The sequence below is a fragment of the Carcharhinus amblyrhynchos genome, unplaced genomic scaffold (genome assembly GCF_965287045.1).
Source record: "Carcharhinus amblyrhynchos unplaced genomic scaffold, sCarAmb.v2.hapA scaffold_38, whole genome shotgun sequence".
NCBI classification, from domain to species: Eukaryota; Metazoa; Chordata; class Chondrichthyes; order Carcharhiniformes; family Carcharhinidae; genus Carcharhinus; species Carcharhinus amblyrhynchos.
The window spans coordinates 7,647,378-7,675,318 of NW_027649779.1; the positions used below are offsets into that span (position 1 = coordinate 7,647,378).

At 42.8% G+C, this 27,941-nt stretch overlaps 1 gene segment (V, D, J or C); it reads left to right on the forward strand.

The window, feature by feature from the left end:
• Positions 1-3,152: 3,152 nt before the first annotated feature.
• Positions 3,153-16,938, forward strand: LOC145362446 (Ig heavy chain V region MOPC 21-like). The segment is given in 4 exon segments: positions 3,153-3,198; positions 3,331-3,633; positions 4,852-4,896; positions 16,595-16,938. Coding segments are annotated over 4 exon segments (738 nt in total).
• Positions 16,939-27,941: the final 11,003 nt, after the last annotated feature.

A 27,941-nucleotide genomic window follows, 5' to 3' on the forward strand; every position in this document is an offset into this window, starting at 1 on the left:
TATTTTCTGTTTATTTTCAGCATTTCATTCCATTTAACATAGAACTGTACTTTGCTTCATATAATTTATTGATTTTAAAATTTATTGACAATACATTGGCTTTTTAGACACGAATAAATGAAATCTGTCCCAGAATTCAGTGGGGAATGGAATTAATTCAGACCGAGGAGAATGAACAGCTACCCAGCAGCCTCTGCGCTTCATTGATAAGTCATCACCTCATCATCACACAGAAATTCCTGGTACATAGCTGGAATGTGTGATGGTTTTCAAAGTGATGATATAAATGGAACAACCTGTACTTCATGTGAAGTTACTGTATCTTTAAATTCCGATTCATTATTACACTGTTTTGGGAAATAATGTGACACTTGTAGTTTTCCAGTGAGTTTCACAAATATTTCTGTTGCTACCTTATTTACTTTTCACCCTGTTGCCTTCACTAGTTTGGGTGAGGGTATGTTGGTTGATTTGTTGTATATGAAAGAGCCAGTGTTTTATATACTGCAATCATTGCTCCTCAACCAAATCATGCTCTCTCTTTCTGTCCTGGATATGAAGATTCAGCATCAGCAGAGAAATGAGCCGTCCGAACTGCAGGAAAATCTCCCCCTACTCTTCAAGAGGATCAGCTTGCTAACTCCCGAGAAACTCGGAATGTATTTCACCCAGACACTCTGGAAGGAGTGAAGGTATTAAATGGACACACATTGAATAAAGGAGTTGTTTCAATTAATGAAGTAGTCAAACACAAATATGGAAATGTAGAACAGCATCATTCAGTACCATTTATCAATGAATCCACCAATCCGTTCACTAATTCCTCAATCAAAATATTCAGGCATCCAACAGTCATTCATCCATCAGTTATTCAAATGTCATTCATTCCTGTGCCAACACAGTCATACATTTATTGTTTGTGTAGATGGTGACATCAATTATTTTAGTTGATCCAGCGATCCAGAGGCCCAGGGCAATGATGTGAGGACAGGGATTTAAGTCGGGCCGTTCCCGCAGGTAGATTTTGAATTCTATTGATAAATCTGGAATGGATACTAATTGCGATCATTGGAACCGCTCTGATTCCCCAATGGAGGAAATCTGCCATCGGCTACATTGTCTCACAAGGATATAACTGCAGACTGAAAGCAAAATAGCTGACTCTTTAATATCTTCAGAAGTGTCCTAGAAAACCAGTCAACTTAAGGAAATATGGGGCAGGCAAAGAGTGTTTTTCTTTCCAAACAAACATCCCATGGAAAGATAAAAGAAAATAAAATATAAATGTGCATGCTCAACTATAACAGCATGTATCATCTCTCTGAGCCATTCTTCAGTCTGCCTGAGATTATTTCTGTCCGTCCATCACAATATCCTGATGTGTTGGAAAAATCATCATTGTTGTTAATAGGGTGCCAGAGAAGGTGGAAAATAATCCTTTCTTTAGAGATGGGAAAACATCATCTAGATTTATAACTGCCAAAAATTCAAGTGCCTCCAGTACTGTTGCTGGGTAGATTTGTTTATAAATAGACCTTACTGACAACATGCAGGGTTTTAAGTTGGCTTGTAGCCAAGCGGTCAGTGCTGATGAAACTGATCTTTGATCTACTGCACGAACACCCCCAAATGTTTCCTGTCAATAACTTTGAGCATTTGACACTAGCCTGGAATGCTGCCAAATACTGTGTGGGACAGATTAGCGTGAAGCTGAATGGATAACATGGGATTCAGACATTTAAACAGTAAATGTTTCATTCCCACAAGAAAGACACATTTTAAATCGTAATCATTCTCATCAAATATTTTCATTCAGTGTCCTGTTCATTACCTGAGTATATAGTATCGCAAAACAATAAAGTGACCGGATGTTTTTTTTCATTTGTATAGTTTCCGAGTAAATTTCATTCCAATAATTAAAGTCTGTTTATTAATCACTTCATGAAATGCGAGAGAGAGAGAGATGTTGGTGGGCCCAGTTCCCCAGTGAAGTAAAATCGGTGCAATGGCATGAAATAATATTAAAACAACATCATAAAACTGACATGGACACCGGGGATTCCTGGAATATTCTGAAAGTTCTGCACCTTATTGAAACAGCAGCGTCTCTTGTGCCTGATTAGCACCGTGTTCTATTGTACAGTATAATCTGATTTCTGTTATTGAAAAGTTCCTCTCATAGCTGCCAATGAGTGGAGAAATGATCAGTTCATAACCTGATTCACTGGAAGATAAATCATTTATTCTTGTGATATTGTGCAATGTGCCGCAAAGCTCCGACATCCTGTGTTCCCAATACCAGTGCATATTAGACAAACGGTGGCCAATAGAGTGAGTTGCAATGATCTGGATGCTGAAGGAGAACTTTAATGATCTCAGTGTCCGTTCCAATTCATTAACTTCTCCGTCAAAAATCAATTTAATTTTATGTTTCTCTGTCAACTCACTATTTACTTATCAGGAGGTTGGGATTCTCATTATTTTCAAAGGTCTATCTTCGAGATTGAGACAGTTTGAAAATATAAGGAGAAACACTGTATTGTGTGGGAGTTTCTTCTCATCTCCAAACCCAAATTGTACAGTGATAGCCATCCGCACTGTAAATAGAATCACTTTGTATATTCTACACATTTAGTTACAGAAATCGATGGTATTTCTTCTGATAAATTGTGCTTTATTATTGTAATGTGGCAGAGACACGGAATTGTTGCAAAATTGTCTAATGTTCCAAAATGTTAGTTCATCATTTTTAGATTTATTTTCTTGTTGGGGGTGTGGTAATAAAATCACCATATTTACAATGGAATGAGTTATTTTAAAAGTAAAGAGATGATGAACTGTAATATCACCATCAGAAATAATGGGGACAATACAATGAACATTTCAGCCAAACAAATATCCCGGTACAGATAAAATGTCCATTTTAATATTAATCTATTGTAAATCTCCGAGTCCATTCTGTTGGGGGTGTGGAGGGTGGGACGTGGATCCAGGCGCCGCCTCCAGCAGGGAATCAACAGGCGGCGCCTGGAAAGCCGCCCCCTTCTGCCGGGTATTTAAATACCGCTCACTGGGACAGGAATCCAACAGGCCGGGAGCTGGTTTGTTCACTGAGTTCCTGACACAACCATTTCCCCCAAATCACCAGAAAGATGAGGTCGGCTATTTCTCTCAGTTTGTTGCTGACTTTCTTATCTGGTGAGTATTTTTTTATTATTGTTCAAGTCTCTCCCTGTTACTGTCTCAGTGTTAGTCTCTCTCTGGAATGTTCCAGAGTCAGCAATCATTTCACTAAGATTAATCCCTGGTGTTTTTGATCTATTTTTACAGGTGTCCAGTCGGATGTTGTGTTGACCCAGCCAGAGGCAGAGACCGGACGTCCCGGAGGCTCCCTGAAACTGACCTGTAAAACCAGCGGGTTCAATTTTGGCAGCAGCTACATGGGTTGGATCCGGCAGGTTCCCGGACAGGGCCTGGAGTGGCTGGTTAGCTACTATAGTTCATCCAGCACAAACTACTACGCGCCGTCAATTCAGGGTCGATTTACTGCGTCCAAAGACACTTCAAACAACATCTTCTCTTTGGACATGACGAACCTAAAGATTGAAGACACGGCCATCTATTACTGTGCAAAAGACCACAGCGAGAGGATCCAGGGCTGCACCCGGACAAGAACAGCCCGGGAGGGATATCAGCATCTTCCATCATAACCTGAAGGTCAGTATCTGTTTTAAATGGAATATGATCGGGGGTGGTCAGAACCAAGCTATCATCCTGTTTAAAAAAAGAGTAACACAGAAAGCATTTAACAGTAAAACTTCCCAAACTCACTGAAAGAACTGGTGAGCTTTTCACTGACTTTATATTCATTGTAGTTTCAGCAAGTACAACACACGATATATTACTCTGTTTAATATTTCTGATAGATTGCGTTATATAAACAGTTGCCTACATTTTACATTCGAGCAAAACTAATGGTCCATTTGAAGTGAATATTGAACAGCAGTACTGAACAGATGAGTGCAGTTTTTGTATGGGTGTGTGTCACTGTGATACTATAGCAGTGGGTCACAGCGCTGAGAAAAGCGCCATCCTCATACAAAAATCTCAGAAAAGGACGTTGCTTAAATTTGTGACCAATGCCATTGCCGAATGCCAAAGTACATGAGGGTTCAACAAAATAATACTGAGAAACAGCATTGTTTTTGTTTAAGATGTAAAATGCTTCAATTTTATTGTTATTGATTTACACGCTGATTGTGCACAGAGAGTGTAAAAGTTTCTAACCCCCTTTATCACTATCATGACCAGTAAAAATTGAAATATCTCACTAACTCCCCCTTAACGAGCTGGAAACAGGCTTTTTGAAATAGCAGTGAAATTAACTGTCTGTATTTCACAGTTAACAGTCCGCCTCAGTATTTGTCACGCTGTGTCTCACTGTGATAGCTGGAGTGACACAGCAGTTACTGTCAATACAAAAACCCCTCAGCACTGATTGACTGAAACTGGATCAGTGTCACTTTTATATCCCAACTGTAATCACTACAGTATTATTTATGTCCAGCACTGACCACATGGCAAGAATAAACGTGGAAATTCTTGATAATTACTCAATTATCGATGTGTGTTTTCAACAACATGTTCACGTGTAACTCTGTGAAATATCAAACATTAGGGTCATTTATGAATGTCAAATGATTTCCAGAAATACAATTATAATTTAATGAACATTAATTGATTTTGCTTTTCCTCTGGTTTGTGGATATTTAAAATAACGGTGATTTTGTGTCTATTTTGTGCAGGGACGTTTATTGTAAGACACAGCCTACGGAATGTGACACTGTGATGGTTTCGACTACTGGGGACAAGGGACCATGGTGACGGTGAATACAGGTAAGAACCATCCACTTATTGAGTAATTGGTTTACATGTGTCTTTGTTTTATATTTTTATCTGTACTAATAATCCATGTGGTAACATAAAAGTGAGTTTGGTGGATTCTCGGTTGAGAATTGTTACAATGTTTCCTGTGATTCTGCTGCAAAGGGGTTTTAGAATTCCGCTCTTTCTGGACAATAGGTGCTGCTGAGGGATTCAATCCCAAATTGTTGGGATTTTGTGTTTATCTGTTGAGGTTACTGTGTGGTTGGGTTACTTTAAAGTCCGAATGTCTGTTAAACAATTCAGCGTTTCTGCAGCGTTTAATGTCGGCGACATCTAGTGGCTGCGGGTTGTACCATCTACTCCACAAGTGTTTGAAATTTAAACCAAAAATTGTAAAAAATCTAAAATTTCTATATCCAGTGAAAATGTTCCACTCACTTTCAATGCTGGTGCTGCTGTGTAATATTTTCTGCTTATTCTAAACATTAATTAGTTTGGTGTTGGGCGAATTGGCTGGAATTTATATTAAACATTTCTGTAAACGTTACACTTGATTCTGTTCAAAGTGTTTGCAGATTTGTGCTGCTTCTGCATGAAGCGGGGTTCAGTCTCTCAGTGATGCGGTTTTTTTTTCTGGTGAGGAGATTATGTATCTGGGTGACCTGAAACAAGTAAAATTTGTGAATTAATTTGGTGTTTCTGCATTGTTTGAACTCAGTAACACTGAGCTCATACACACTTTGTGATTGAATAACAACATTCTGCGGGTTTGCAACTGTTTGATGCATAACTGCAGGGAGAAATAAAGCAGTCTTTATTGTGTTTGTATGTTTAAAATCTTTAGTGATGTCGGCTTACGCCACTCGTTCGGAACATAGTTTGTCACTGCATTCAGATTTTGGGGTACCTGCAATGTTTAATCTCGGTGACATTTGATGGCTGGAACTTTTACCATCCAAATGTTTAAATATGTTTGAAATATTACCCAATATAAATAAGACGTGATAAAGGTTCAATACTAATTTTCACCTCCTCGCAATGCTATTGCTATTATTCCAGATTTCTGCTTAGTTTAATAATTGGTTAAGAGCTGGTTTGCTAGATTCGATATTGAGATTTCTTTTTGCAATGTTACATTTGATTCTGTTGAATGGATAATTGAGCTGCTTTTCTGTGAAACGGATTCATTCCCTCATTGATGTGTTTTGTTGTGTTTCTCCTGAGGAGATTCTGTGGTGCAGTCACTGTGAATGTTTAAAATTTGTGCAATGGTTTGGCTTTGTGGCAGTATTTCTGTGTTGTTTAAATTGTGTTTTAACGGTGCCGTTGAGAGTTTAGATGTTTTCTGGTTGAATGCAAACAATCTTTGAGTTTGAAAATCCTTGTAGGGAGAAAACAAGCAGATTGGGGGGAAAAAATCTTAAAGATATCACAGCATTTTTATAAATTTTAAATAACGCTTACAGATTCAAGTAAGTCATGACTTACAACGCTCATTCGGGCACTTAGTCTTTGCTGCAATCAGAAACTTCTCATGAACAAGTTTAATAGTAAAATTAATATAAATCAAAGAATTATTAATCGGTAATTTAACTCCATATTCACCACAGATTATTTTATATTAATAATTTAGCAATAATTCCCTTTAATAGTTTTGCTGTGTTTTTCACACAACTAACATGACCAGAACATTTTCTAGACTAGAAATATTTTGTGACAATTCCAGAAGCTATTTCAATGATAACCTGCCGTTTTCACAGCCGTGCTCAGTTGAACAAGATACTTTGCATTAATCGGTATATCCCAGATTAAGTTCGCTTTTACTGGAATACGAGTTTTGCAGAATAATTTCCTTTCTGGAAATTGTTGTATCCGATTATTATTTTTTTTTCTATGCAATTGCAACCAGATTATTCGTTCTAAGTATTTTTTTTAAATTAGATACCGAGATAATTAATTACTTATCTCATCTCAAAATTTGTGAAACTGTTGGTGTCCCTCAATTGTTTTTACATTGTTTCAGCTCAGTGCTACTGAGCAGTTCTGGCTAAATGAAAATAAACTTGCTTTTGAATATTCTTGTAGGGATAAAGCAGAAACATATATGTTAGGGCATTTTATTCATGTTAACTAATGGTTACATATTAAAATAAAACATGAATTACAATTCACTGTATCTCTGTTAGGGACATTACACTAACCTGAATCTATTATATTCGAAGTTCTCATTTTCAGAAAAAATAATTGCCCAGTTTTTTGGGATTTGAGACAGCCAGGGAGAGATAGTTAAAAGGCAAAGGGAGTTTTAAAATGAACATCAGGTTAATTTAAAATGTTTATTGATTTTTTTTCACTGTTGTAATTTGACCTTGGATCAGTTAGAATCAAACAGTTTATAAAAATTTGACAAACTGAACACAGTTTTCTGACAGATGGAATTCGCTGACACTCAAGCAAAATTGCTCAACTGATTTTGTGTGAATTGTAGTAAAGTGTCAACAGAAACTGGCTACCGATTGACAATTAAATGCTTGAAATTCAAAAAGATTACTTTGTATAAAAATAGTGTGATATTATAAATATTATAAAAATAATATTAGCTCTGCACTTAATAACATCATGTCTGCCATTAATGTTAAACACAGAATAGAATTATCGGAAGAATAAATGACAGAATGGAAGAATTCAGACTAACTGAAGCTTATGTTTAATTCATATTAAATATTATAATGAAGAAAAGGTCGAGGTTTAAATTCTGCATCGTGTTTTTAGCGTTACAGAGGATTTGAATCAATTGTAGTCTGTGTGTTTGCACTGCTTAATTCAGATCTTCTTTAATTAAACAATGTGTTCAGTAATGAAGTTATATGGGTGGTCTAAATTATTAAATCTAGGAAGCAGTATTATTGATTTCAAACGGCCAGGCCGTTACAGTCTATACACACTCAGAAATCTGCATTTTTAACAGGATTGTTGGTTATAATAAGACATTTGTAGTAAAAGTGAAAAAGTAAAATATTACAATGTGATTAGATTTAAGTAAATGAATGACAGATGTTTGAATGTTTCCATTCAGTAATTTGAAATTATAGTTTAACATTGAGATTTAATTGGAACCTAATTGTTTAACAATGTTGAGGGCAGAAGCACGTTTTGAATGATTGAAAACTCATTTTATTACAGAGAACAAATCAGCTGGCAGGAGAACTAACTGACAATTAACAATAACTTAAAATATAATATTGACGCTGATTAATTCAAAACAAAAGACCTTGAATATTGCACTAGCGTGAAAAATACTATCAGTTTTAGATAATATTTAATTGAATCAAAATGAATTCAAAAACAAAACATTTCTTTACTCAGCGGTGCTCGGCTCGATAAAGTGTTTTGCCTTGATTATTTTGTTGGTTACATTTAATTAAGAAATTAGATCGAATCAGGTAACGATTTTCAATGTAAATATTTCCCGGTTTGTTTAATTCTTACTGCGTCACTGTATCTCTGTTAGGGACATTGAACTGTTACTGTGTCACTGCATCTCTGTTAGGGACATTGAACTGTTACTGTGTCACTGTATCTCTGCTAGGGACATTGAACTTTTACTGTGTCACTGTATCTCTGTTAGGGACATTGAACTGTTACAGTGTCACTGTATCTCTGTTAGGGACATTGAACTGTTACTGTGTCACTGTATCTCTGTTAGGGACATTGAACTGTCCTGGATCTGTTATTTCTGCTCATTTTCAGCGAAATTACATTTTTACACATTTTTCGAAAAGTGAGACAGAGAGAAATAATTAAATGTCGAGAGGAGTTCTGAAATGAATATCAGTTTAATTTAAAATAGGTTATCGATTTTCTGTTGTAAGCTGACTATTGATCAATGAGAATCCAATAGTTTGAAGTTGACAGATTGAACAGATCTTTCTGCTGGGAACTCGGCTGTTGAACTGTTTGTGTCTGTTCTGTTTCTGGGCGTGTGGTCACTGTGTTGGGTCCAGGAATCTCCCTGACTGGTTATAAATCTTCTGGTTCCTTCTCCTGTACTGCAGGAAGTGAAATTTGATTTATTTCTTCAATACACGTGTATCTGTGAGAAATGTGACTGTTTGACTCGGCGTCTCTAAAATTAAATCCCTGAAGCATATTGTGTTCATCAGAGAAGCAGAAACATCAGACTGTAGAGGGAGAATTGGGTGATTTTTAAGCAGTGATGTACCGGCCTTGGGAATGTTCGATGAACAAATACAAAGTGAGATTTACTATATTGTGCTTCGTACTACAGCAGCCCCTGAACTGTTTAGTTTGACAGTTGAAGGGTCAAATTCACTTGCATATTATCTTTAATCTTCTAAAGGCATTTTAGAGTCATTTGCTCGGCCAGAATTTTTAATCTAATTGTTCCTTCACAAAGTGTTGATATGAAGCATCCTTGAGCAACTGCAGTCCATATGCTGCAGGCATCAATCCTGCTGTTAGGCAGGGAGCTCCAGGATTTTGACCCAGCGATTATGAATGAATTGAGATATTGTTTCAGGTCAGGATGGTGTGTGTTTTGGAGGGAAGCTTACAGGTTATAGTGTTTCAGATATGGCTGCTGCCCTTGTCTTGTTAGGATGTAAAGGCAGCGGGTTTAGACAGTGTGTTCTATGGAGCCTTGGTGAGTTGCTACAGTGCATGTTGTATATAATACACACAGTGCTGACACTGCCTGTTAGTGATGGAGAGGGTGAATAGGATGAATGAGGAGGTGAGTAATCTTGTGGGTGGCTTTGCCCTGGACTGTGTCAGATTGCGTGAGGTTTTACAAGTTTTTCTCATTGAGGAAAGAGGAAATTATTTAATTGTGAATGACTTGTGAAAGATTTAAATGTTTTTCCAACCCGTGCCCCACAGTCCGTATTGTGCTCGCTTGTCACTCCCACTTACTGTGTGAGTGGGTGAGTATGTGTGGAGTGAGGGTGCTTTTCCAGACTGAATCAGCCAGATAGAGACTTACACACATCACACACTCTCACACACATAAATACACACACAGAGACGCTTATATTCTCTCACACATACACACGCACACTTACTTTCTCTCTCATACGGTATCTCACACACATTCTCTTTCTCTCACGGTCTACATACTCTGTCTCAAATACAAATACAGACATACTCTCGCTCTCTCAATCAGTCTCTCACATCTCAAACACAAAAACACTCACACGCACACACCTCCACACACATTCTCTGTTATACACACACACACACACACACACACACAAACACACACACACAAACACACACACACACACACAAACACACACACACAAACACACACACACACACACACACACACTTTGCCTCTGTCACCCACACACATTGCACACATCTTTCTCTCTCACACACAATCCCATGCACACTTCCACACACTCATGAACAGTTTATTTTGCATTCCAGTAGGCATACTGTCCTCTCTTACAAACGCAGCCCACTGTCTCACACATGTGCAAACACAGTCTATAACACACAGGCACCTTCACACACACATTCACCCTCTCTCTCTATTAAACACACACCCAAACACCCTCTCACACACGTTCCACCTCACATACGTCAGAGAGACTGTCATTTACATCATAGAATAGAATCACGAGATCCTACAACACAGAAGGAGGCCGTTCAGCCCATCGAGTCTGCATCAGCAGGAATCCCACCAAAGCCCTATCCCCATAACCACATGTGTTTACTCTAACTAGTCCTTCTGAAACTAAGGGGCAATTTAACACGGCCAATCCCCTGAACCCAAACTTCTTTGGACTGTGGGAGGAAACAGGAGCACCTGAAGGAAACCCAAGCAGACACGGGGTGAACTTACTAACTCCATACACAATGACTCATATCGGGAATTGAACTGTGAGGCAGCAGCGCTAATCACCGTGCCACCTCGGCCACCCCCTCCCCCTCCCCCACTAACACTTGAATGAGGGTGGGATCGAGGAGCCCGAGTAAAACTCATGTGAATAAGTTTCAGCGGGAAATTCTACTCTGTTTGGAGTCATATTTAGCACAAAGCAAGATGGTGATGGTTGTTGGAGGTCAAACATCTAAGTTGAGAAATCACTGCAGGAGTTCTGGGACCAACAATCTTCTATTGCTTCATCAATGACACATTCCATCCAACATGAGGTCAGAAGTACGGATTTCCATGTGTTACACCGGACACAAAGACACAATCAATAAGAAGGGATCTGGCTGAGACTAAGTCCGCCTGGCTCCCCAATACTGGTGTAAACTTGGTGTTTGATTCCTGTGTGACCCTAGTTTTGCTGGAAGCTTCCCTTCCAGCTCCCTCAGTCTGTCTATTTGTTCACTGATCCGTGTTTCTGAAAGAAAGGCCCCGACATTAAAGCAGCTGCCCGGTGATCTACACTGATTCCTGACTTTACACAGCCCTGTTACTGAAAGCTGATCAATGGAGAGAATCGGGAAAAGATCGATGGAGAGGGAGAGGAGGAGGTGGCTCACTGACTCTCTCACCCTCACCCACACTGACTCACTCACCCTCAGTCTCTCATCCTCACTCAAATAACTTCACTCACTCACCCTCACTTACCCACCTTCCCTCACTGACACACTCTCACTCACTCACCCTCATTCACTCACCCTCAATCTCTCATCCTCACTCAAATAACTTCACTCACTCACTCTCACTTACCCACCTTCCCTCACTGACACACTCTCACTCACTCACCTTCACTCACTCACCCTCACACATTCAACCACAATCACTCATCCCCAATCACTCACCCTCACTCACTCACTCTCACACACTCAACCACAATCACTCATCCTCATTCACGCTTACTCACTCATGCTCACTCACTCACCCTTGCTCACTCATCCACCCTCACACACACTCCCTCACACACACTCCCTCGCACACACTCCCTCGCACACTCACCCCCTCTCACTCACCCCCTGTCACTCACCCCCACTCACTCACCTCCACTCACTCACCTCCAGTCACTCACCTCCACTCACTCATCCCCACTCACTCATCCCCACTCACTCATCCCCACTCACCCACCCTCAGGCACTCGCCCCCACGCACTCGCCCTCACGCACTCGCCCTCACGCACTTAACCTCAGAAACTCACGGATCCTGATTCACCCTGAGTCACTCACACTCACTCACTCACTCACAATCACTCACTCATACTCACTCACTCACTCACAATCACTCACTCATACTCACTCACTCTCATCCATTCTCACTCACTCACCCACAAGCACTCACACACCCTCATTCAAGCTCATTCGTTCACTCAAACACACGCCCTGATTCACTCATCCTCACACCCTCACTCACTCACAATCACTCACTCATATTTGCTCACTCACTCTCGTCCATCCTCACTCACCCACAAACACTCATTCAACCTCACTCGTTCAACCTCAATCACTCACCCTGACTCACTCATTCTCACACCCTCACTGACTCACTCACATTCACTCACTCTCACACCCTCAGTCACGCACCCACATTCACTCACTCACCCTCACGCACTCACCCTCACGCGCCCTCACTGTCACTCAGCCACCCACACTCATACACCATCACTCACTCAACCTCACTCACTAAACCTCACTCACTGACTTAGACCCTCAGTCAGTCACCAACATTCATACTCACCTTCATTCACTCATCCAACTAATCCATTCTCACTTACCCAGTCTCACTCAGTCTCACTCTCACTCACTCATTCACCCCATTGTCTCACACTTACTCACTCACCCCACTTACCCACCCTCACTCAACCAGTCTCACTCACTCTCACTCACACTCACTCACTCACCTTCCCGCCCTCAATCACCCAGACTCACCCCCACAGACTCAACTCAATGACCCTCTCTCTGTCTCTCTCTCATTTATGCCACCTCACCCATTCAAACTCACTCAAACTCACACACCTACCTTCACTCACACACCCTCACATACTCATCATCACTCAACATCACGCAACCTAACTCACAAATCCTCAATCACTCATCCTCACTCAAACACCTTCACTCACTCACCCTCACTCTCCCACCCATCCACATTCATTCTCCCTCACACACCACCCTCAATAACACACCCTGACTCATTCACTCTCACCCCTCACTTACACAGTTACATTCACACCCTCATTCACTCAATCTCACTCACTTCCACTCACCCACCTCCACGAACCTTCACACATCCTCACTCACTCTCCCTTATTCTTTCAATCTTGCTTACGTACACTCATCCAGCCACCTTCACTCACATTCAGCCACCTTCACTCACCTACCCTCTCACACACACCCTCATTTACTCACGCTCCCTCACCCTCACCCACACTTACTCACCCTCAATCACTCATCCTCACTCAAAGAACTTCACCCACTCACCTTCCGTCACACATATACCATCACTCATCCACTCTCACTCATTTAATCACTCACCCTCACACGCTCACATTCTCTCACTCACACTCACTGAATCTGTGTGGGGAAGGTCTGCAACGAGAGAGAAGAAAGACCTCAAGTGGCAGTTTGGTGTTCAAAGGTGGGAGCTGCCCTGGGAGTGCAGAGAGCTGGAGGGAATCGCTGGGGACTCGGGGCCAGGGACAATGACAAAGAGTCAGGGGAGAACAGGAGGCGAGGGAAAGGACAGAGAGCCGGGGTGGGGGGAGGGCAGAGAGCCGGGGGAAACAGCAGGGAGCTGGGGGAAGGGCAGAGAGGCGGGGAAAAGGGCACACAGCCGGGGAACAGGGCGGAAAGCCAGGCGAAAGGGTAGAGAGAGAGGGGAAAGGACAGGGAGCTGGGGAAAAGGGCAGAGAGACCAGTGAAAGGGGAGAGAACCAGGAAAAAGGGCAGGGAGGCAGGAGAAAGGGCAGTGGGGCACGAAAAGGGCAGAGAGCCGAGGGAAAGGGCAGAGAGCCCAGGGGAAAGGGCAGGAGAGTCAGGGGGAAAGGTCAGAGAGCTGGGGGAAAGGAGAAAGAGGGGAGGGAGCAGGGGCAGAGGGCAGAGAGCTGAGGGACAGCGTAGAGAGCTGAGGGAAAGAGCAGAGAGCCGGGCAAGAGGGCACAGAGCTGGAGGGAAGTGTGAAGAACCAGTTGGAAATACAGAGAGCTGGATAAAAGGGGAAAAGAGCCACCGTGAAAGGCAGAGAGCCAGGGGAAAGGGCAAAGAGCTGGGGAAAATGGGCAGAGAGCGGGTGATGGATGGGCGGAGTGAGAAGGTTCAGAATAGAGCTAGCACCACATTCAGCTCATCTGTAATCTCAGTGAATGATGGAGGAGACTTCAGGGCCCGAATGGGAAACTCCTGCTATTAATGTATGATCCTTGAGTGAGTCAATGTTGGATTTATTTGAATTTATAATCACATTTAGAGTTTCCTGATCATTCAGTAAGTATTCATTCCGGAGGTATTTTTGAAGCAAAGTCATTAATCTCCGTTTTGTGGAGTGAGAGGCAGTGAGTTGGAGAGAGGAAGGGGCACCAATCAGTTTGAACCCAGGCAATTTCCAAAACTAGTGTGGAGATGCCGGAGTGAAGTTGGTGTGGGCACAGGAAGGATTCTCACAACACCAGGTCAAAGTCCAACAGGTTTATTTGGAATCACAAGCTGTTGGAGCTCCCTCATCAGGTGAGTGGATAGTCTGAATGAAGGGAGAACTTCTTCATCACAAAGTGTTGTTGTTTGAGAAATAAACTGCGGTTCATCACACACTGCTGTTGTTTGAGAAATAAATAGTTGCTGCAATAATGGAGAAAATTTTTGCTGTTTTCTGTTAATCCAATGAATGACATGTCATTGTGAGACTAACAGAATGTGTTTTTTTTCTTCCTAACTTAATAGAAGTGGAGACAGGGATATGAGTTTCTACAGAGATGACAATTCCCAAATGATAGAAGTAACATCATCTCAAAGGCGGATGAAAGATTTAATCGGGAAATATTAGGATAAGTTCATAATTCGAATCAATGTTACATAAGAACATAAGAACAGAAGAAATAGGAGCAGGAGTAGGCCATCTAGCCCTTCGAGCCTGCCCCGCCATTCAATAAGATCATGGCTGATCTGTCGTGGCTCAGTTCCACCTTCCCGCCCTCTCCTCATAACCCTTAATCCCCTTGCCTATCAAAAACCTATCAACCTGCGTCTTAAATACATTTACCGAGGCAGCCTCCACCACTTCAACGGGCAGCGAATTCCAGAGATTCACCACCCTTTGAGTGAAGATGTTCCTCCTCAACTCCGTTCTAAACAGCACCCCCCCCCCCCCCCCTTTATCTTGAGGCTGTGCCCTCTAGTCCTACTGTCCTTTCTAAGCGGGAAGAGCCTCTCCACCTCTATCCTATCCATCCCATTCATCATCTTATATGTCTCAATGAGATCTCCCCTCATTCTTCTCAACTCTAACGAGTACAAGCCTAGTTTATTTAGCCTCTCCTCAGAGTTCAACCCCCTCAACTCCGGTATCAGCCTAGTAAACCTCCTCTGCACTCCCTCCAAGGCCAAAATATCCTTGCGTAAGTGTGGTGACCAAAACTGCGCACAGTACTCCAGCTGCGGCCTCACCAGTGCCCTATACAGCTGCAGCAAGACCTCCCTACTTTTATATTCAATCCCCCTCGCTATGAAGGCCAGCATCCAATTCGCCTTCCTGACCACCTGCTGCACCTGCAGGCTGGGTTTTTCCGACTCATGCACAAGGACCCTGAGGTCCCTCTGCACCGTCGCCTGCTACAGTTTTTCGCCATGTAAGTAATAGTCCTTCCTACCATTATTCCAACCAAAGTGGACAACTTCACACTTGCCAACATTAAATTCCATTTGCCAGTTCCTGGCCCATTCGCCCAGCCTATCTAGATCCTTCTGCAGACTCTCCACACCCTCCGCACAATTTGCCGTTCCACTAATCTTGGTGTCATCAGCAAATTTCGACACCATACACTCGGTTCCCTCCTCCAGATCATCTATATAAATGGTAAATAGCTGAGGCCCCAGCACCGATCCCTGGGGCACTCCACTAGTCACCAACCGCCAATCTGAATAGCACCCATTGACCCCCACTCTCTGTCTCCTATTTGACAGCCAATCCCCTATCCACGCTAACACCCTACTACCAACTCCATGCCCCCGACCTTCTGCAATAACCTCTTGTGCGGCACCTTATCAAACGCCTTCTGAAAATCAAGAAACACCACATCCACCGGCTCTTCTCTATCCACCGCCCTAGACACATCCTCATAGAACTCCAATAAATTTGTCAGACACGACTTCCCCTTAACGAAACCGTGATGCGTCTGCTCTATCAAACAATTCTCCTCAAGATGCCTCGCTATTTTCTCCTTGATCACGGATTCTAACATTTTACCTACAACAGACGTTAAACTAACCGGCCTATAATTCCCTGCCTTTTGCCTGCCACCCTTCTTAAACAACGAAGATAGAAACATAGAAAATAGAAGCTGGAATTGGCCATTCGGCCCTCTGAGCCTACTCCGCCATTCACTTTGGTCAGAGCTCATCAATATCCTGATCATACCGGCTACCCATATCCCTTCATCCCTTTAACACCAAGAGCTATATCTAATATAGAAACATATTTGGAACAATATGTTTGATGACTTAATAAACGCAAGTAAGAATCTAATTTGTTCAATCGGCTATTCTTTCCCAGCAACAACGACTCCGCCCACTCTCTACGGCCTGGTCTCCCCCTGTGAGCAACACAACTCCGACGGCTCCATCACCTATGGCTGTTTGGCGATGGATTACTCTCCAGATGTCTCCAAACTGACCTGGAAGAAAAACGGGCACAAGGTCACCAGTGGGTTTAAGACTTACCCATCAGTGAGAAACACGAAGGGAACCTACACCCTGAGCAGCCAGTTAACCATCGGCGACTCAGCGGGAGAATGTCCCAGAATTGACTGTGAGGTTCAACACATGAGCACAATCAAGAGCGTTAATATACCATGTAAGTGTTGTGGAGCTTGTGTGAAACAGAAACACTGTGGTTAACATGTCGGGCCTTGGTTATAACTCATTTAAATAGATGTGCATAATCCGGCCCTCTGGATTGGTCCAGTTAGTGTCTATTGACTGCAAATGAGTTAGAACACAGAACATTCCAGCGCAGTACAGGCCCTTCGGCCCTCGATGTTGCGCCGACCAGTGGAACCAATCTAATGACGCTCGAACCTAAACTATTCCAATGTTATCCATATGCCTATCCACTGACCATTTGAACGCCCTTAAAGTTGGCGAGTCCACAACTGCTGCAGGCAGGGACTTCCACGCCCTTACTATCCTCTGTTGACAAAAGCTTAATTGATCCACATTTTCTGCAGGAAATGACTGATCTGTTTTTTTTTCTGAAGGTCTTGGTGTCTCTCCAACTCTTATCCTCACCGTGAGTTCCAGTGAAGAAATCTCACACAGGAAATTCGCAATCATCGTCTGTTCAATCATCGATTTCCAGCCAGGGTCAATGGAAGTGAGTTGGCTGAAGAATGGGGAACCCACGCATTCAGGAATTGTCACCTCTCCCCCCTGTGAAGTGAACGGGAACTTCTCGGCCAGCAGTCGGCTGACAGTCTCCGCTGGGGAATGGTTCAGCAAAGCGGTCTATACCTGCCAGGTCACTCACCAAGGAAACACTCAGAGTCTGAACATCAGCGCATCTCAGTGTAAGAGACTCAAACAGAGGACAACATTAATCATTCTGATGTTAGACAGAATTAGGGATCTATTAAAGTTGGTACAAAGCATAGAACAACTTGTAAGTTATTGTCATGTAGTTTGCTGCATTAGGACAATATCTCATTCAGAATTTCATCAGAAAAACAATTTTTTGTTATCCCTTCCTGAGATGTGTGTTTATTTCCCAAACCTGAGGGCACTGAAGTGTCACTCACGTTGCTGTCAATCTTGAGTCACATGCATGCCAGGCCAGATAAAGACAGCAGGTTGATTTTGGTTAGGAGCATTTGTGAACTAGGAGGGGTTTTACAGCAATAGCTTCATGAGAACCATTTCAACTTTTAATTGTAGATTTTTACAAAATTCAAATTTCATATTTGCAATGATGGGATTCGAATCTGTGTCCCCAGAGTCTTAGCCCGAGGTTATAAGTCCATTGACAACACCATATGCCACTGCCTCCCCTTAAAAGAGTGCCCCCTTTCGGTTTGAAGCAATATAGTGAGTGAGGTGGCCTTGATGTCAGCTTGTTCCTGAGACAGCTGGTAAAATTTGGAGAGACAGTAGGTGTGAGACTGTTTCACAGGTCACAGCACAGGGGTAAAATATTAGAAAGTGCATCCACCCTATTTATAAACAAACGGTCAGTACTTTTTCCCTGAGTTCAGGATGGTGTATTTGTTTGGGAATTCTCCAATTCTGATTCATGGAACTGTTACCGCTGCTCCAATATTTAATACAGGGAATAATTCCATAGAGCAAGCTGGTTTCCCATTCGCCATGGAAGGTGAAAGGCGATAGTTAGAGATTGATATATTGAAGGCCACTTTGCCTCCAGGCTGAAGACTGCTGTCCTGCTTCTGAAGGGGAACTAGGGTTCATTTTCATTTCTCATTCACAGATCCTCCCCAGTGCCTTGATACCACAGTGAAGATACAGCCACCACCAATAGAACAGGTCTTACTGGAGGCGACCGCGACCTTAACCTGCATCATTTCTCATCCTCCTGATGGAGTTAACGTGTCCTGGATCCGAGACAGGAAGTATTTGAAATCAGAGATTGCCGAAAAGCACGGAGCGGATCCTGACAGCGTGATCAGCAAATTAAGCATCTCCACACAAGCCTGGCTGAGTGCGGCTGTGTTTGAGTGCGTGGTGAGCCATCAGGATCTGCCGACTCCTCTAAGAACATTTATCCACAAGGAAACAGGTGAGCTGAGAGACTGACGGGATAAATGTGGGGTCAACGGCAGGGTTCTGAGCAATGTGGAGGAACAGGGAGATCTTGGGGTTCATGTCCACAGACCTCTGAAGGTTGCCACTCAAGTGGATAGAGCCGTGAAGAAGGCTTATAGTGTGTTAGTGTTTATTAACAGGGGGTTTGAGTTTAAGAGCCGTGGGGTTATGCTGCAACTATACAGGACCTTGGTGAGACCACATTTGGAATATTGTGTGCAGTTCTGGTCACCTCACTATAAGAAGGATGTGGAAGCATTGGAGAGAGTGACACACTGCCTGCTGTGATAGTGGAGTGCAGAGGAGATTTAGCAGGATGCTGCCTGGTTTGGAGGGTAGGTCTTATGAGGAAAGGTTGAGGGAGCTGGGGCTTTTCTCTTTAGAGCAGAGGAGGATGAGAGACGATTAAATAGAGGTTTATAAGATGGTGAGGGGGAATTGATAGAGTGGATGTTCAGAGACTATTTCCTCGGGTGAATGTAACTGTTACTAGGGGGGCATTGCCATAAGGTTCATGGTGGGAGATATAGGAGGGATGTCCGAGGCAGATTCTTCACTCAGAGAGTGGTTGGGGTGTGGAATACACTGCCTGCTGTGATAGTGGAGTCGGACACTTTTGGAACTTTCAAGCAGTTATTGGATAGGCACATGGAGCACTCCAGAATGATAGGGAGTGGGATAGCTTGATCTTGGGTTCGGACATAGCTCGGCACAACATTGAGTGCCGAAGGGCCTGTACTGTGCTGTAATGTTCTATGTTTCTATGTAAATGCATCTCTGTGTCTATCTCCAGTGAAAGTGTACTCGTCAATATTTAGTATTCAGTGCATTAATGTTCTCCCCTGAACTAAACAACTCTGGGCCGAGTGATATTTTTCTGGGGAGTTTGATGTGTTGATGAGTGAAAAGTGAACTGAAGGCGATGTTATTGGGTTTAGATCGAAGAGGAAGGGAGGGGCCTGATGTGGAGCATCAAAAACCAGAAAACCAAAAAGAAAAAGTAGATCAGTTGGGCCGAATGGTCTAATTCTGTGCTGTAAACTTTCTGAATCTTTCCACTCCACCCCCCTTGAGTTATTTGAGAAAACAATTGTGTTCACCTCTCCTCCAAGCTGCATATCAAAAATGGGAAGAGTTAAAATCAGAAGCGAAGCATATTTTCCTGAGATCTAACCAGTGGTTTCATTGTCTCCAGAATTCTCCAATTTATTGACATTTATTGTACATTTTCTGCAGATCCAAATCCGCGGGAACCGGTCGTCTCTGTCCTCCTGCCCTCGGCAGAAGACATCTCCGCTCAGAGTTTCATCTCCCTCAGCTGCTTAGTGAGAGGTTTCTCCCCCCGAGAGATCTTCGTCAAGTGGACCGTCAACGGCAAGCCGGTGAATCCCGGCAACTACAGGAACACCGAGGTGGTGGCGGAGAACGGCAATAGCTCCTTCTTCATGTACAGCCTGTTATCCATTGCAACAGGGGAATGGTCCAGCGGCGCTTCTTACTCCTGTGTGGTGGGACATGAAGCCATCCCCTTGAAGATCATCAACAAAACAGTTGACAAATCCAGCGGTAAACCCAGTTTTGTGAACATTTCCCTTGCACTGATGGACACGGTTAATTCATGTCAATGAGAGTCACTCACTTCCATTAAAAACTACAATAAAAAGAATAAAATCATTTTCCTCTAACGATCAATGAAATACCCAGTTGTTTAATTGGTTGTTTTTCAGTTTTACTTCCATATCTTTGATTTGAGTCAGATATTTTCATGTCTCGGACCCAACATTGTTGAACCAGTGCTCCCAGCGGAGATAGACACTGGGTCAGGGATAGAATAGAGCACATTCATTACAGGATTCTGCAAAATATCTTCACTGACTTTCCTCCCGCTGAGGGGGAAAAAATCCGACATTTTTAACATGTCCGACAAACAAACACAATATTTAGATCTCTGTGTCCCTGCTTCTCTCATTGACCACCTCTTTAAGCTGCTGCACCGCACCCACTGGGAACTGAAGTGAGGGTCACACAAAAAACATGGAGAAATATTCCCCCCATCGGATTGAGGGAGAGTGAAATTGTTAACATCCTGGATTCCCACTAACCCAGCAGAGAGAGGGGAGGAGCAGGAGCTAATCCATGTCCCAAAATTTCCTCAATGAAAAGAGGAGGAATGTCATTATTTAATCCACTCACCTCCACCTCCTCAGTGGTTAGAACCATCAGGGACATTGTATCACCGGGTAGAGAGAGGGAAACTCTGAGCTCACTCTCCTCCCTCTCCCATGTTTGGAAGGGAACAGTTCTCTACTATAAGGACCCAGTTGCCAACAGTACAAATTAGTTTCCGGTTTACTTGCTACAGATTTTGAAGTATCATTATCTTAATCAGTGAAATATATATATATATACGAATGCGACATAATTTTAAAATGTCTCAACACTCTTGTTCCTGTTAACCATGTGCTGGCATTGATTTCCCAGAATACAAATTTAAACAAGTCATTGATTCCTCCCCGGATTTTAACTGTTCTGTCCCTGAGGTCTCTGAGATACATCAATGAATTATTTCATTCTCTCTCCTGATATCACCGTGCCCCTCACATAAAATACATTTCTACAGCAAAACATTGAAAATATGTTCCATTATTCGGGTTGTCTCGATCATATTCAGTTCACTATTGTCGGTGAAACTTGGAGCAATCGTTAAAAAATAACACACACTGATAAAACTGCCCAAAACTGTCACAATTATACATACATACATAGGCGTACACACCCACACTCACACACTCACACACACACTCACACACTCACACACACACACTCACACACTCACACACTCACACACACACACTCACACACTACACACACTACACACACTCACACACTACACACACGCACACACTACACACACTACACACTCACACACTCACACACTCATACACACACACACACACACACGCACACACACTCACACACACACATATGCACACACAGACACGTGGACACAATTGCACAAATGCACATACTCATACATATGCACACGAATACAGAATGTTAATATACACACACAAACGCATACACATACTCCCACACACAGAAATATAGACAGGCACATTCAAATACAGACACAGAATCTCACAAATACACAATACACACAAATACATACACAACAAAGACACAGATACATTCATAAATAAAAATGCACATTCACGGATCAGAAGAACACACAATATACGCACAAACGAACTCAAACAAGCACGCTCCCATAAATACACTAATGGACCACACGTATACAAACAAAAATACATGCATACACAAATACTCTCTCTCCCTTTCTCTTTCGCTCTCTCTGTCCCACACGCACCATGCACACACGCACAAACACACACACACACACACACACACACACACACATGCATGCACAAGGGGGCATACACCCACACCCGCACACACAGACACGTACTTGTACAAGAAGGCACAAAACAAAACATGCACACAAATTATCAAATATGTACAAACGCACGCAGAACCACACACAAACACACAAGTACACACTTACCTAAACATGCGTGACTAGGGACACAGACCCAAACACAAACACATACATGTGTACACACAATGCGGACAGATAACATGCATGCAGGTCCAAAACATACACAGATACATACAGTCAAACAAATGCATATTCCCACACGTTCACGCTGAAATGAATACTGATATAGAGACCCACAATGTTATACACATTATCACTTATACAGGGAAATACATGTAACAATATTAACACACTGCATATAGATAAACAGAGAGCAAAATATTTTCACACAAGCATGTGGATGCAAACATTCACATGCTCATACAGAACAGAACACCACGGGACAAAATACTACACATGGAAACGCAGGTATATGCTGACACATTGTTTTAAATAACTATCAACACGGATTTACATGCACTAACATGTTAACAGATACACACACAAGCACACGGAGGAACAGGCACACACGGAAAGGGAAGGAAACATTACTCGAGTGACAGAAATTCACACATTGAAATAGGCAGAAACACGGGCACAGGTTGAGAGTGGCATTAATAAATATGCAGAGACTTCACCCAATAATAGTCATATATCCACAATGTCTGAAGAATAAATTATACAAATTATCCACAATGTCTGAAGAATAAATTATACACACAGACGCACAACTACACAAATCACCAAACACAGGCAAATGAATCCGTCATACACACAGATTAACTCAGGACCAAAGATTAATGCAGCTCAGGAAGTGTTCACACACAGACACACACAGACACACAGACACACACACACAGACACACACACACACACACGCACACACACACAATCTTAAATATAAACGGAAGGTAAATGATGAAAGTAAAATTTAAGTGTGAATTTGAATGGACATACACACCGATAACTATCCCAATTCTCAAAACACTGCCAAACACGTTGAGAAACTGAATTAAGTTCATGATTTACTAAACATTTCCACCGTAAATAAGCAAAGATTAGAAATTACATCCCAGATCTTAAACAGCAGCATTCACAGTTTACAGATCAGTCACCATCTGTGGAAACAATCATTGACAGGGGAATGTTCCTCCATATCAGTCAGAACATTCATCAATAAGGGTTAGTGGCAAATAGTTCAAAATGAACTGATTCTGAAGAAAATATCTTCAGTGCTTTCTGACATGGACTCTCCAAGGAATACCAATAAGGATCAGGTGTGAAAATAGTTATGGAGATCTGTTACTGAGTGTCCTGAATTTAACAGGAGATATACATTGAAAATTAGAGATGAGAATGAATGAACAGTTTATGAAGGAGAACAGGGAAAAGAAAACAATGAGATTCCCTGGATAAATAAAGTAATCTAATTCCATTTCCTGGTCTCTGTCCCCTAGACGGCACCGACCCCATCTGGATTGAAGGCAATGAGGATGATAACAGCAACATCTGGACAACCGCTTCCACATTCATCGTCCTGTTCTTCCTGAGCATTTTCTACAGCACTGCCGTCACTCTGATGAAGGTGAGATGATTCAATTCATTCACATTTCAAACTGGCAGAATGGATTTGAAAAATCTCTCAATGTTTCACTGATTAAAAACATTAACGTCCCGCATCAGAAACATCTACTTCAAAATTGTCTCTTTATTTTACAGATCAAATGATGAATTTTGGACGCTGCAGATTTCCCTCAGCTGATTATAAAGATCTGTGTATGGCCCCAATACAATATCTGCTCTCGGTGAATCTATCAGTAAATTTCTCTCAGTTTATCATTCTGGATCTGTAACTGAGGCAACATTAGACATTATTTCAGTTTTCAGTGTGAAAAGTACGAGTTTTTTTTTGTTATAATGTTATTGTGGTTAATAGTTTTCCCCCTAGTTTAAATTTCATGTATAAATAATTTCTCATTCCTTATTCCCGTTTGTTAATTCCTCTTTCTATTAAGGATCTGTTTTCTCTTTCTGGTGTATGTAACAGATGTACAAATATTGACGGATTCTCTGTACATGTCTCCTGTTCTCAATGTGAACCCCGATCGCTATGTTCACTTTCCTAACTTAAAAAAAAACAATTTCGCTGTAAATATTCTCTGAATTTTTAAATAAATTTTGAACAAAAATTTAACCATCCCTGTCTTGGCTTAATTCCGTTCTCTTGAACCCATCAACTCCGCTCCATTTCCCTATTACACGGTTTCCCCCCCTTTCCCAGACAGGCATGTCCCCCCCAGTCATGGGTTGGATGTGGTTAAACTCAGGACCCTTTAGAGACAAAGTCACTGCGCCACCCAGTGACCCACCCGTGTAAAGACACCTTCATCTCTGCCTTTTTCTGATCAAATCCAGAGACAGAATGAGTGAAGAATTAGGAGAACCTCAGTGAATTCACTCATAAACTGGCCTGTCATGGAGTTTAGAAGGATGAGGGGGGATGTTTAAGAGACGTATAAGATAATGAAAGGGATAGATAGGGTAGAGGGAGAGAGATTCTTCCCGCTTAGAAGGGAATGCAGTACGAGAGGGCACAACCTCCAGATAAGGGGCGGAGGTGTGCAGTTCAGATCAGAGTTGAGGAGGAACTTCTTCACTCAAAGGCTGGTGAATCTCTGGAATTGTCTGCCCATTGAAGTGGCTGAAGCTGCCTCGCTAAATATATTTAAGTCACGGGTAGATAGGTTTCTGGTAGACAGGGGAATTAAGGGTTATGGGGAGAAAGTGGGTAAGTGGAACTGATCCACTTCAGATCAGCCATGATCTTATTGAATGACGTGGCAGGCTCGAAGGGCTAGATGGCCTACTCCTGCTCCTATTTCTCATGTTTCTTTCCTATGGTCTTATGGAGGACCAGCAGCATTTAAACTGTCCTTAACCTTGTCTGATTCCCCTTAGTCTGCCAGAAATGAGAAATGAATTTGCTCCGAATCTTCACTCCAGGACATGAAGAAAGATTGTGTTTCATGTGTTCAAGCAGGCACTAACTGACCGAACGTAAGGCAGAATGTAAAATCAGTGGACTGGATGCAGGAAAAAAACACGAGGATAATTCCAGAGCTCAGAAACTTCAGTGACGGATACATTTTGGAGAGTTTGGGACTAATTTCCTTGACAGAAAGTTGCTGATGTGACTTTCATGGGGCATTCAAAATCCTGAGGGGTCTTGACAGAGTAGATAGAGAGAAACTTTCAATGGCAGAAGGATTTTGACACAGAGGGCACGGGTTGAAGTAAATTGGTGAAGGAAACATGGAGACATCACGAAAAAACATTTTCAGACAGTGAGACGCATTTTGGCATCATGAGTGTTCCACATACAACATGACTTGTATCTATAAATTCTCATCTTGAACATTTCAATTGAAATTTCAAGGCGAGCAGAGCCTTTTGAGCAGAATGGTCCAGATTCCCATCCCCTTTAATGTGAACAAGTTATTTCTGATTTCCCTACAGAGTTTGTCTATTAAACAATGACTGAACACAGGGGGTGAATGTGAGAAGCTGAAGTTTCCACTTGAAGAGGTTCCCAGTGTCTCTGAGCAGCTGAACTGGGGAAGCCTTTGGGCAGAGACTGCGCTGCTGCTATTTCCCTTCCTGACCACCGGGGGTCGCTGTCACACGCCCGGGCGCTGCTCCGCCCAGAGTCCCCTCTTGCCCACTCCGGCCCGGCCGCTGCTCGTTGGCGGAACATCCGGGGTCTGTGGAGAGGCGGGGCCAGCCGCCATATCTCCGTGACGTCACTGTCAGCCCCTCCCCCCCGTCGAGGACAAAGCGACGGTTCAGAAATGTAGAAAGTGAGAGAAATTCCCACCCGGAAATCCCGCCCGGAGCGGAATTAAAATTAAATAAAATACATATTTTTATAAAGAGGCAGGTGGCGGAACCGCGCATGTGCTGTAGTATTTTCCCAGAGCGCACCGCGCGGGTGTGATTGAAAAACAGACGGAATAAAAAACAGAAACGATTTTCCCGAATGGAGAAGGAACCGAAAGTCTGACGGGTGAGGATGTGAATAATAATCATCAAGATTCAAAATATTAAAAGATTAAAATATAACTGCCTGGGCGCATGTGCAGGAGGGGAATTCCCCCAGAGTGCAGCGCGTGGGACGCCGTCTCCCCTGGTAACGCAAGATGGCCGCCGGCTGTCTCCCCTGGCAACGCAAGATGGCCGCCGGCCGTCTCCCCTGGCAACGCAAGATGGCCGCCGGCGGTGGGTTGTGATTGTGGCGCAGGCGCAGTGAGGTCTGCCTACAGCCCATTGTCCAGATTGCCGCCCAGTGGATGTGGTGGGGATGGTGCAGCAGATGGAGCAACAATCCCAGTTTCAATGGGGGGAGAGAAGCTGCAATGCTGCTCCCTGTTGTTCACTCCTCTCCCCAGTCTCAGCATTGCAGAGTGTTTAAACAAGAGGGTGCAATGTCACAGCAGCAGGGTCTCCACGTCCTTCCGGTAGTAAGGTGCCCAGAACTGGACGCAGTACTCCAAATGCGGTCTAACCAACGTTCCGTGCAACTGTAGCATTAGACGCCAGCTCCTATACTATATGCTCCTTCCTATAAAGGCTAGCATTCCGTAAGCTTTCTTCGCAACCTTCTCCACCTGTGTTGCCACCTTCAGAGACTTGAGCACTTGCACTCCCGGGTCCCTCTGCATTTCTATACTCTTAACTGGTCTACCCTTTATCATGTAACTCCCCTCTACATTATTCCTTCCAAAATGCATCACCTCACATTTATCAGGATCAATATAGATCTTGAGAAATTTGCCTACCACGGAAGTACTCTCGCAGAGATATTACTACGATGCCACTGTCACCCTTTCAACATTGATAGAGTACTTACAGCAGAGAAGAAGGCCGCTTTGAAGGGTCATGTATGCGTTGGCCCTCTAAAGGACCATCCAATAACACTCTGTACCCCACAGTCTAGCATTTTGTTCATTTTCAGACAATTATCCAATCCCATTTTGAACCTATTAATTGGCTTTGCCTGCAGCACACTCTCAAACAGCACATTCCAGGTCTGGGTCACTCACTGTCTGAAAATGTTTTTTCGTGATGTCTCCACGTTTCCTTCACCAATTTACTTCAACCCGTGCCCTCTGTGTCAAAATCCTTCTGCCATTGAAAGTTTCTCTCTATCTACTCTGTCAAGATCCCTCAGGATTTTGAATGCCTCATTAAAGTCACATCAGCAACTTTCTGTCAAGGAAATTAGTCCCAAACTCTCCAAAATATATTCGCCACTGAAGTTTCTGATCTCTGGAACTATTCTCGTGTTTTTCTCCTGCATCCAGTCCACTGATTTTACATTCTGCCTTACGTTCGGTCAGTTAGTGCCTGCTTGAACACATGAAACACAATCTTTCTTCATGCCCTGGAGTGAAGATTCGGAGCAAATTCATTTCTCATTTCTGGCGGACTAAGGGGAATGAGACAAGGTTAAGGGCAGTTTAAATGCTGCTGGTCCTCCATAAGGACATAAGAAAGAAACATGAGAAGTAGGAGCAGGAGTCGGCCATCTAGCCCTTCAAGCCTGCTCCGCCAT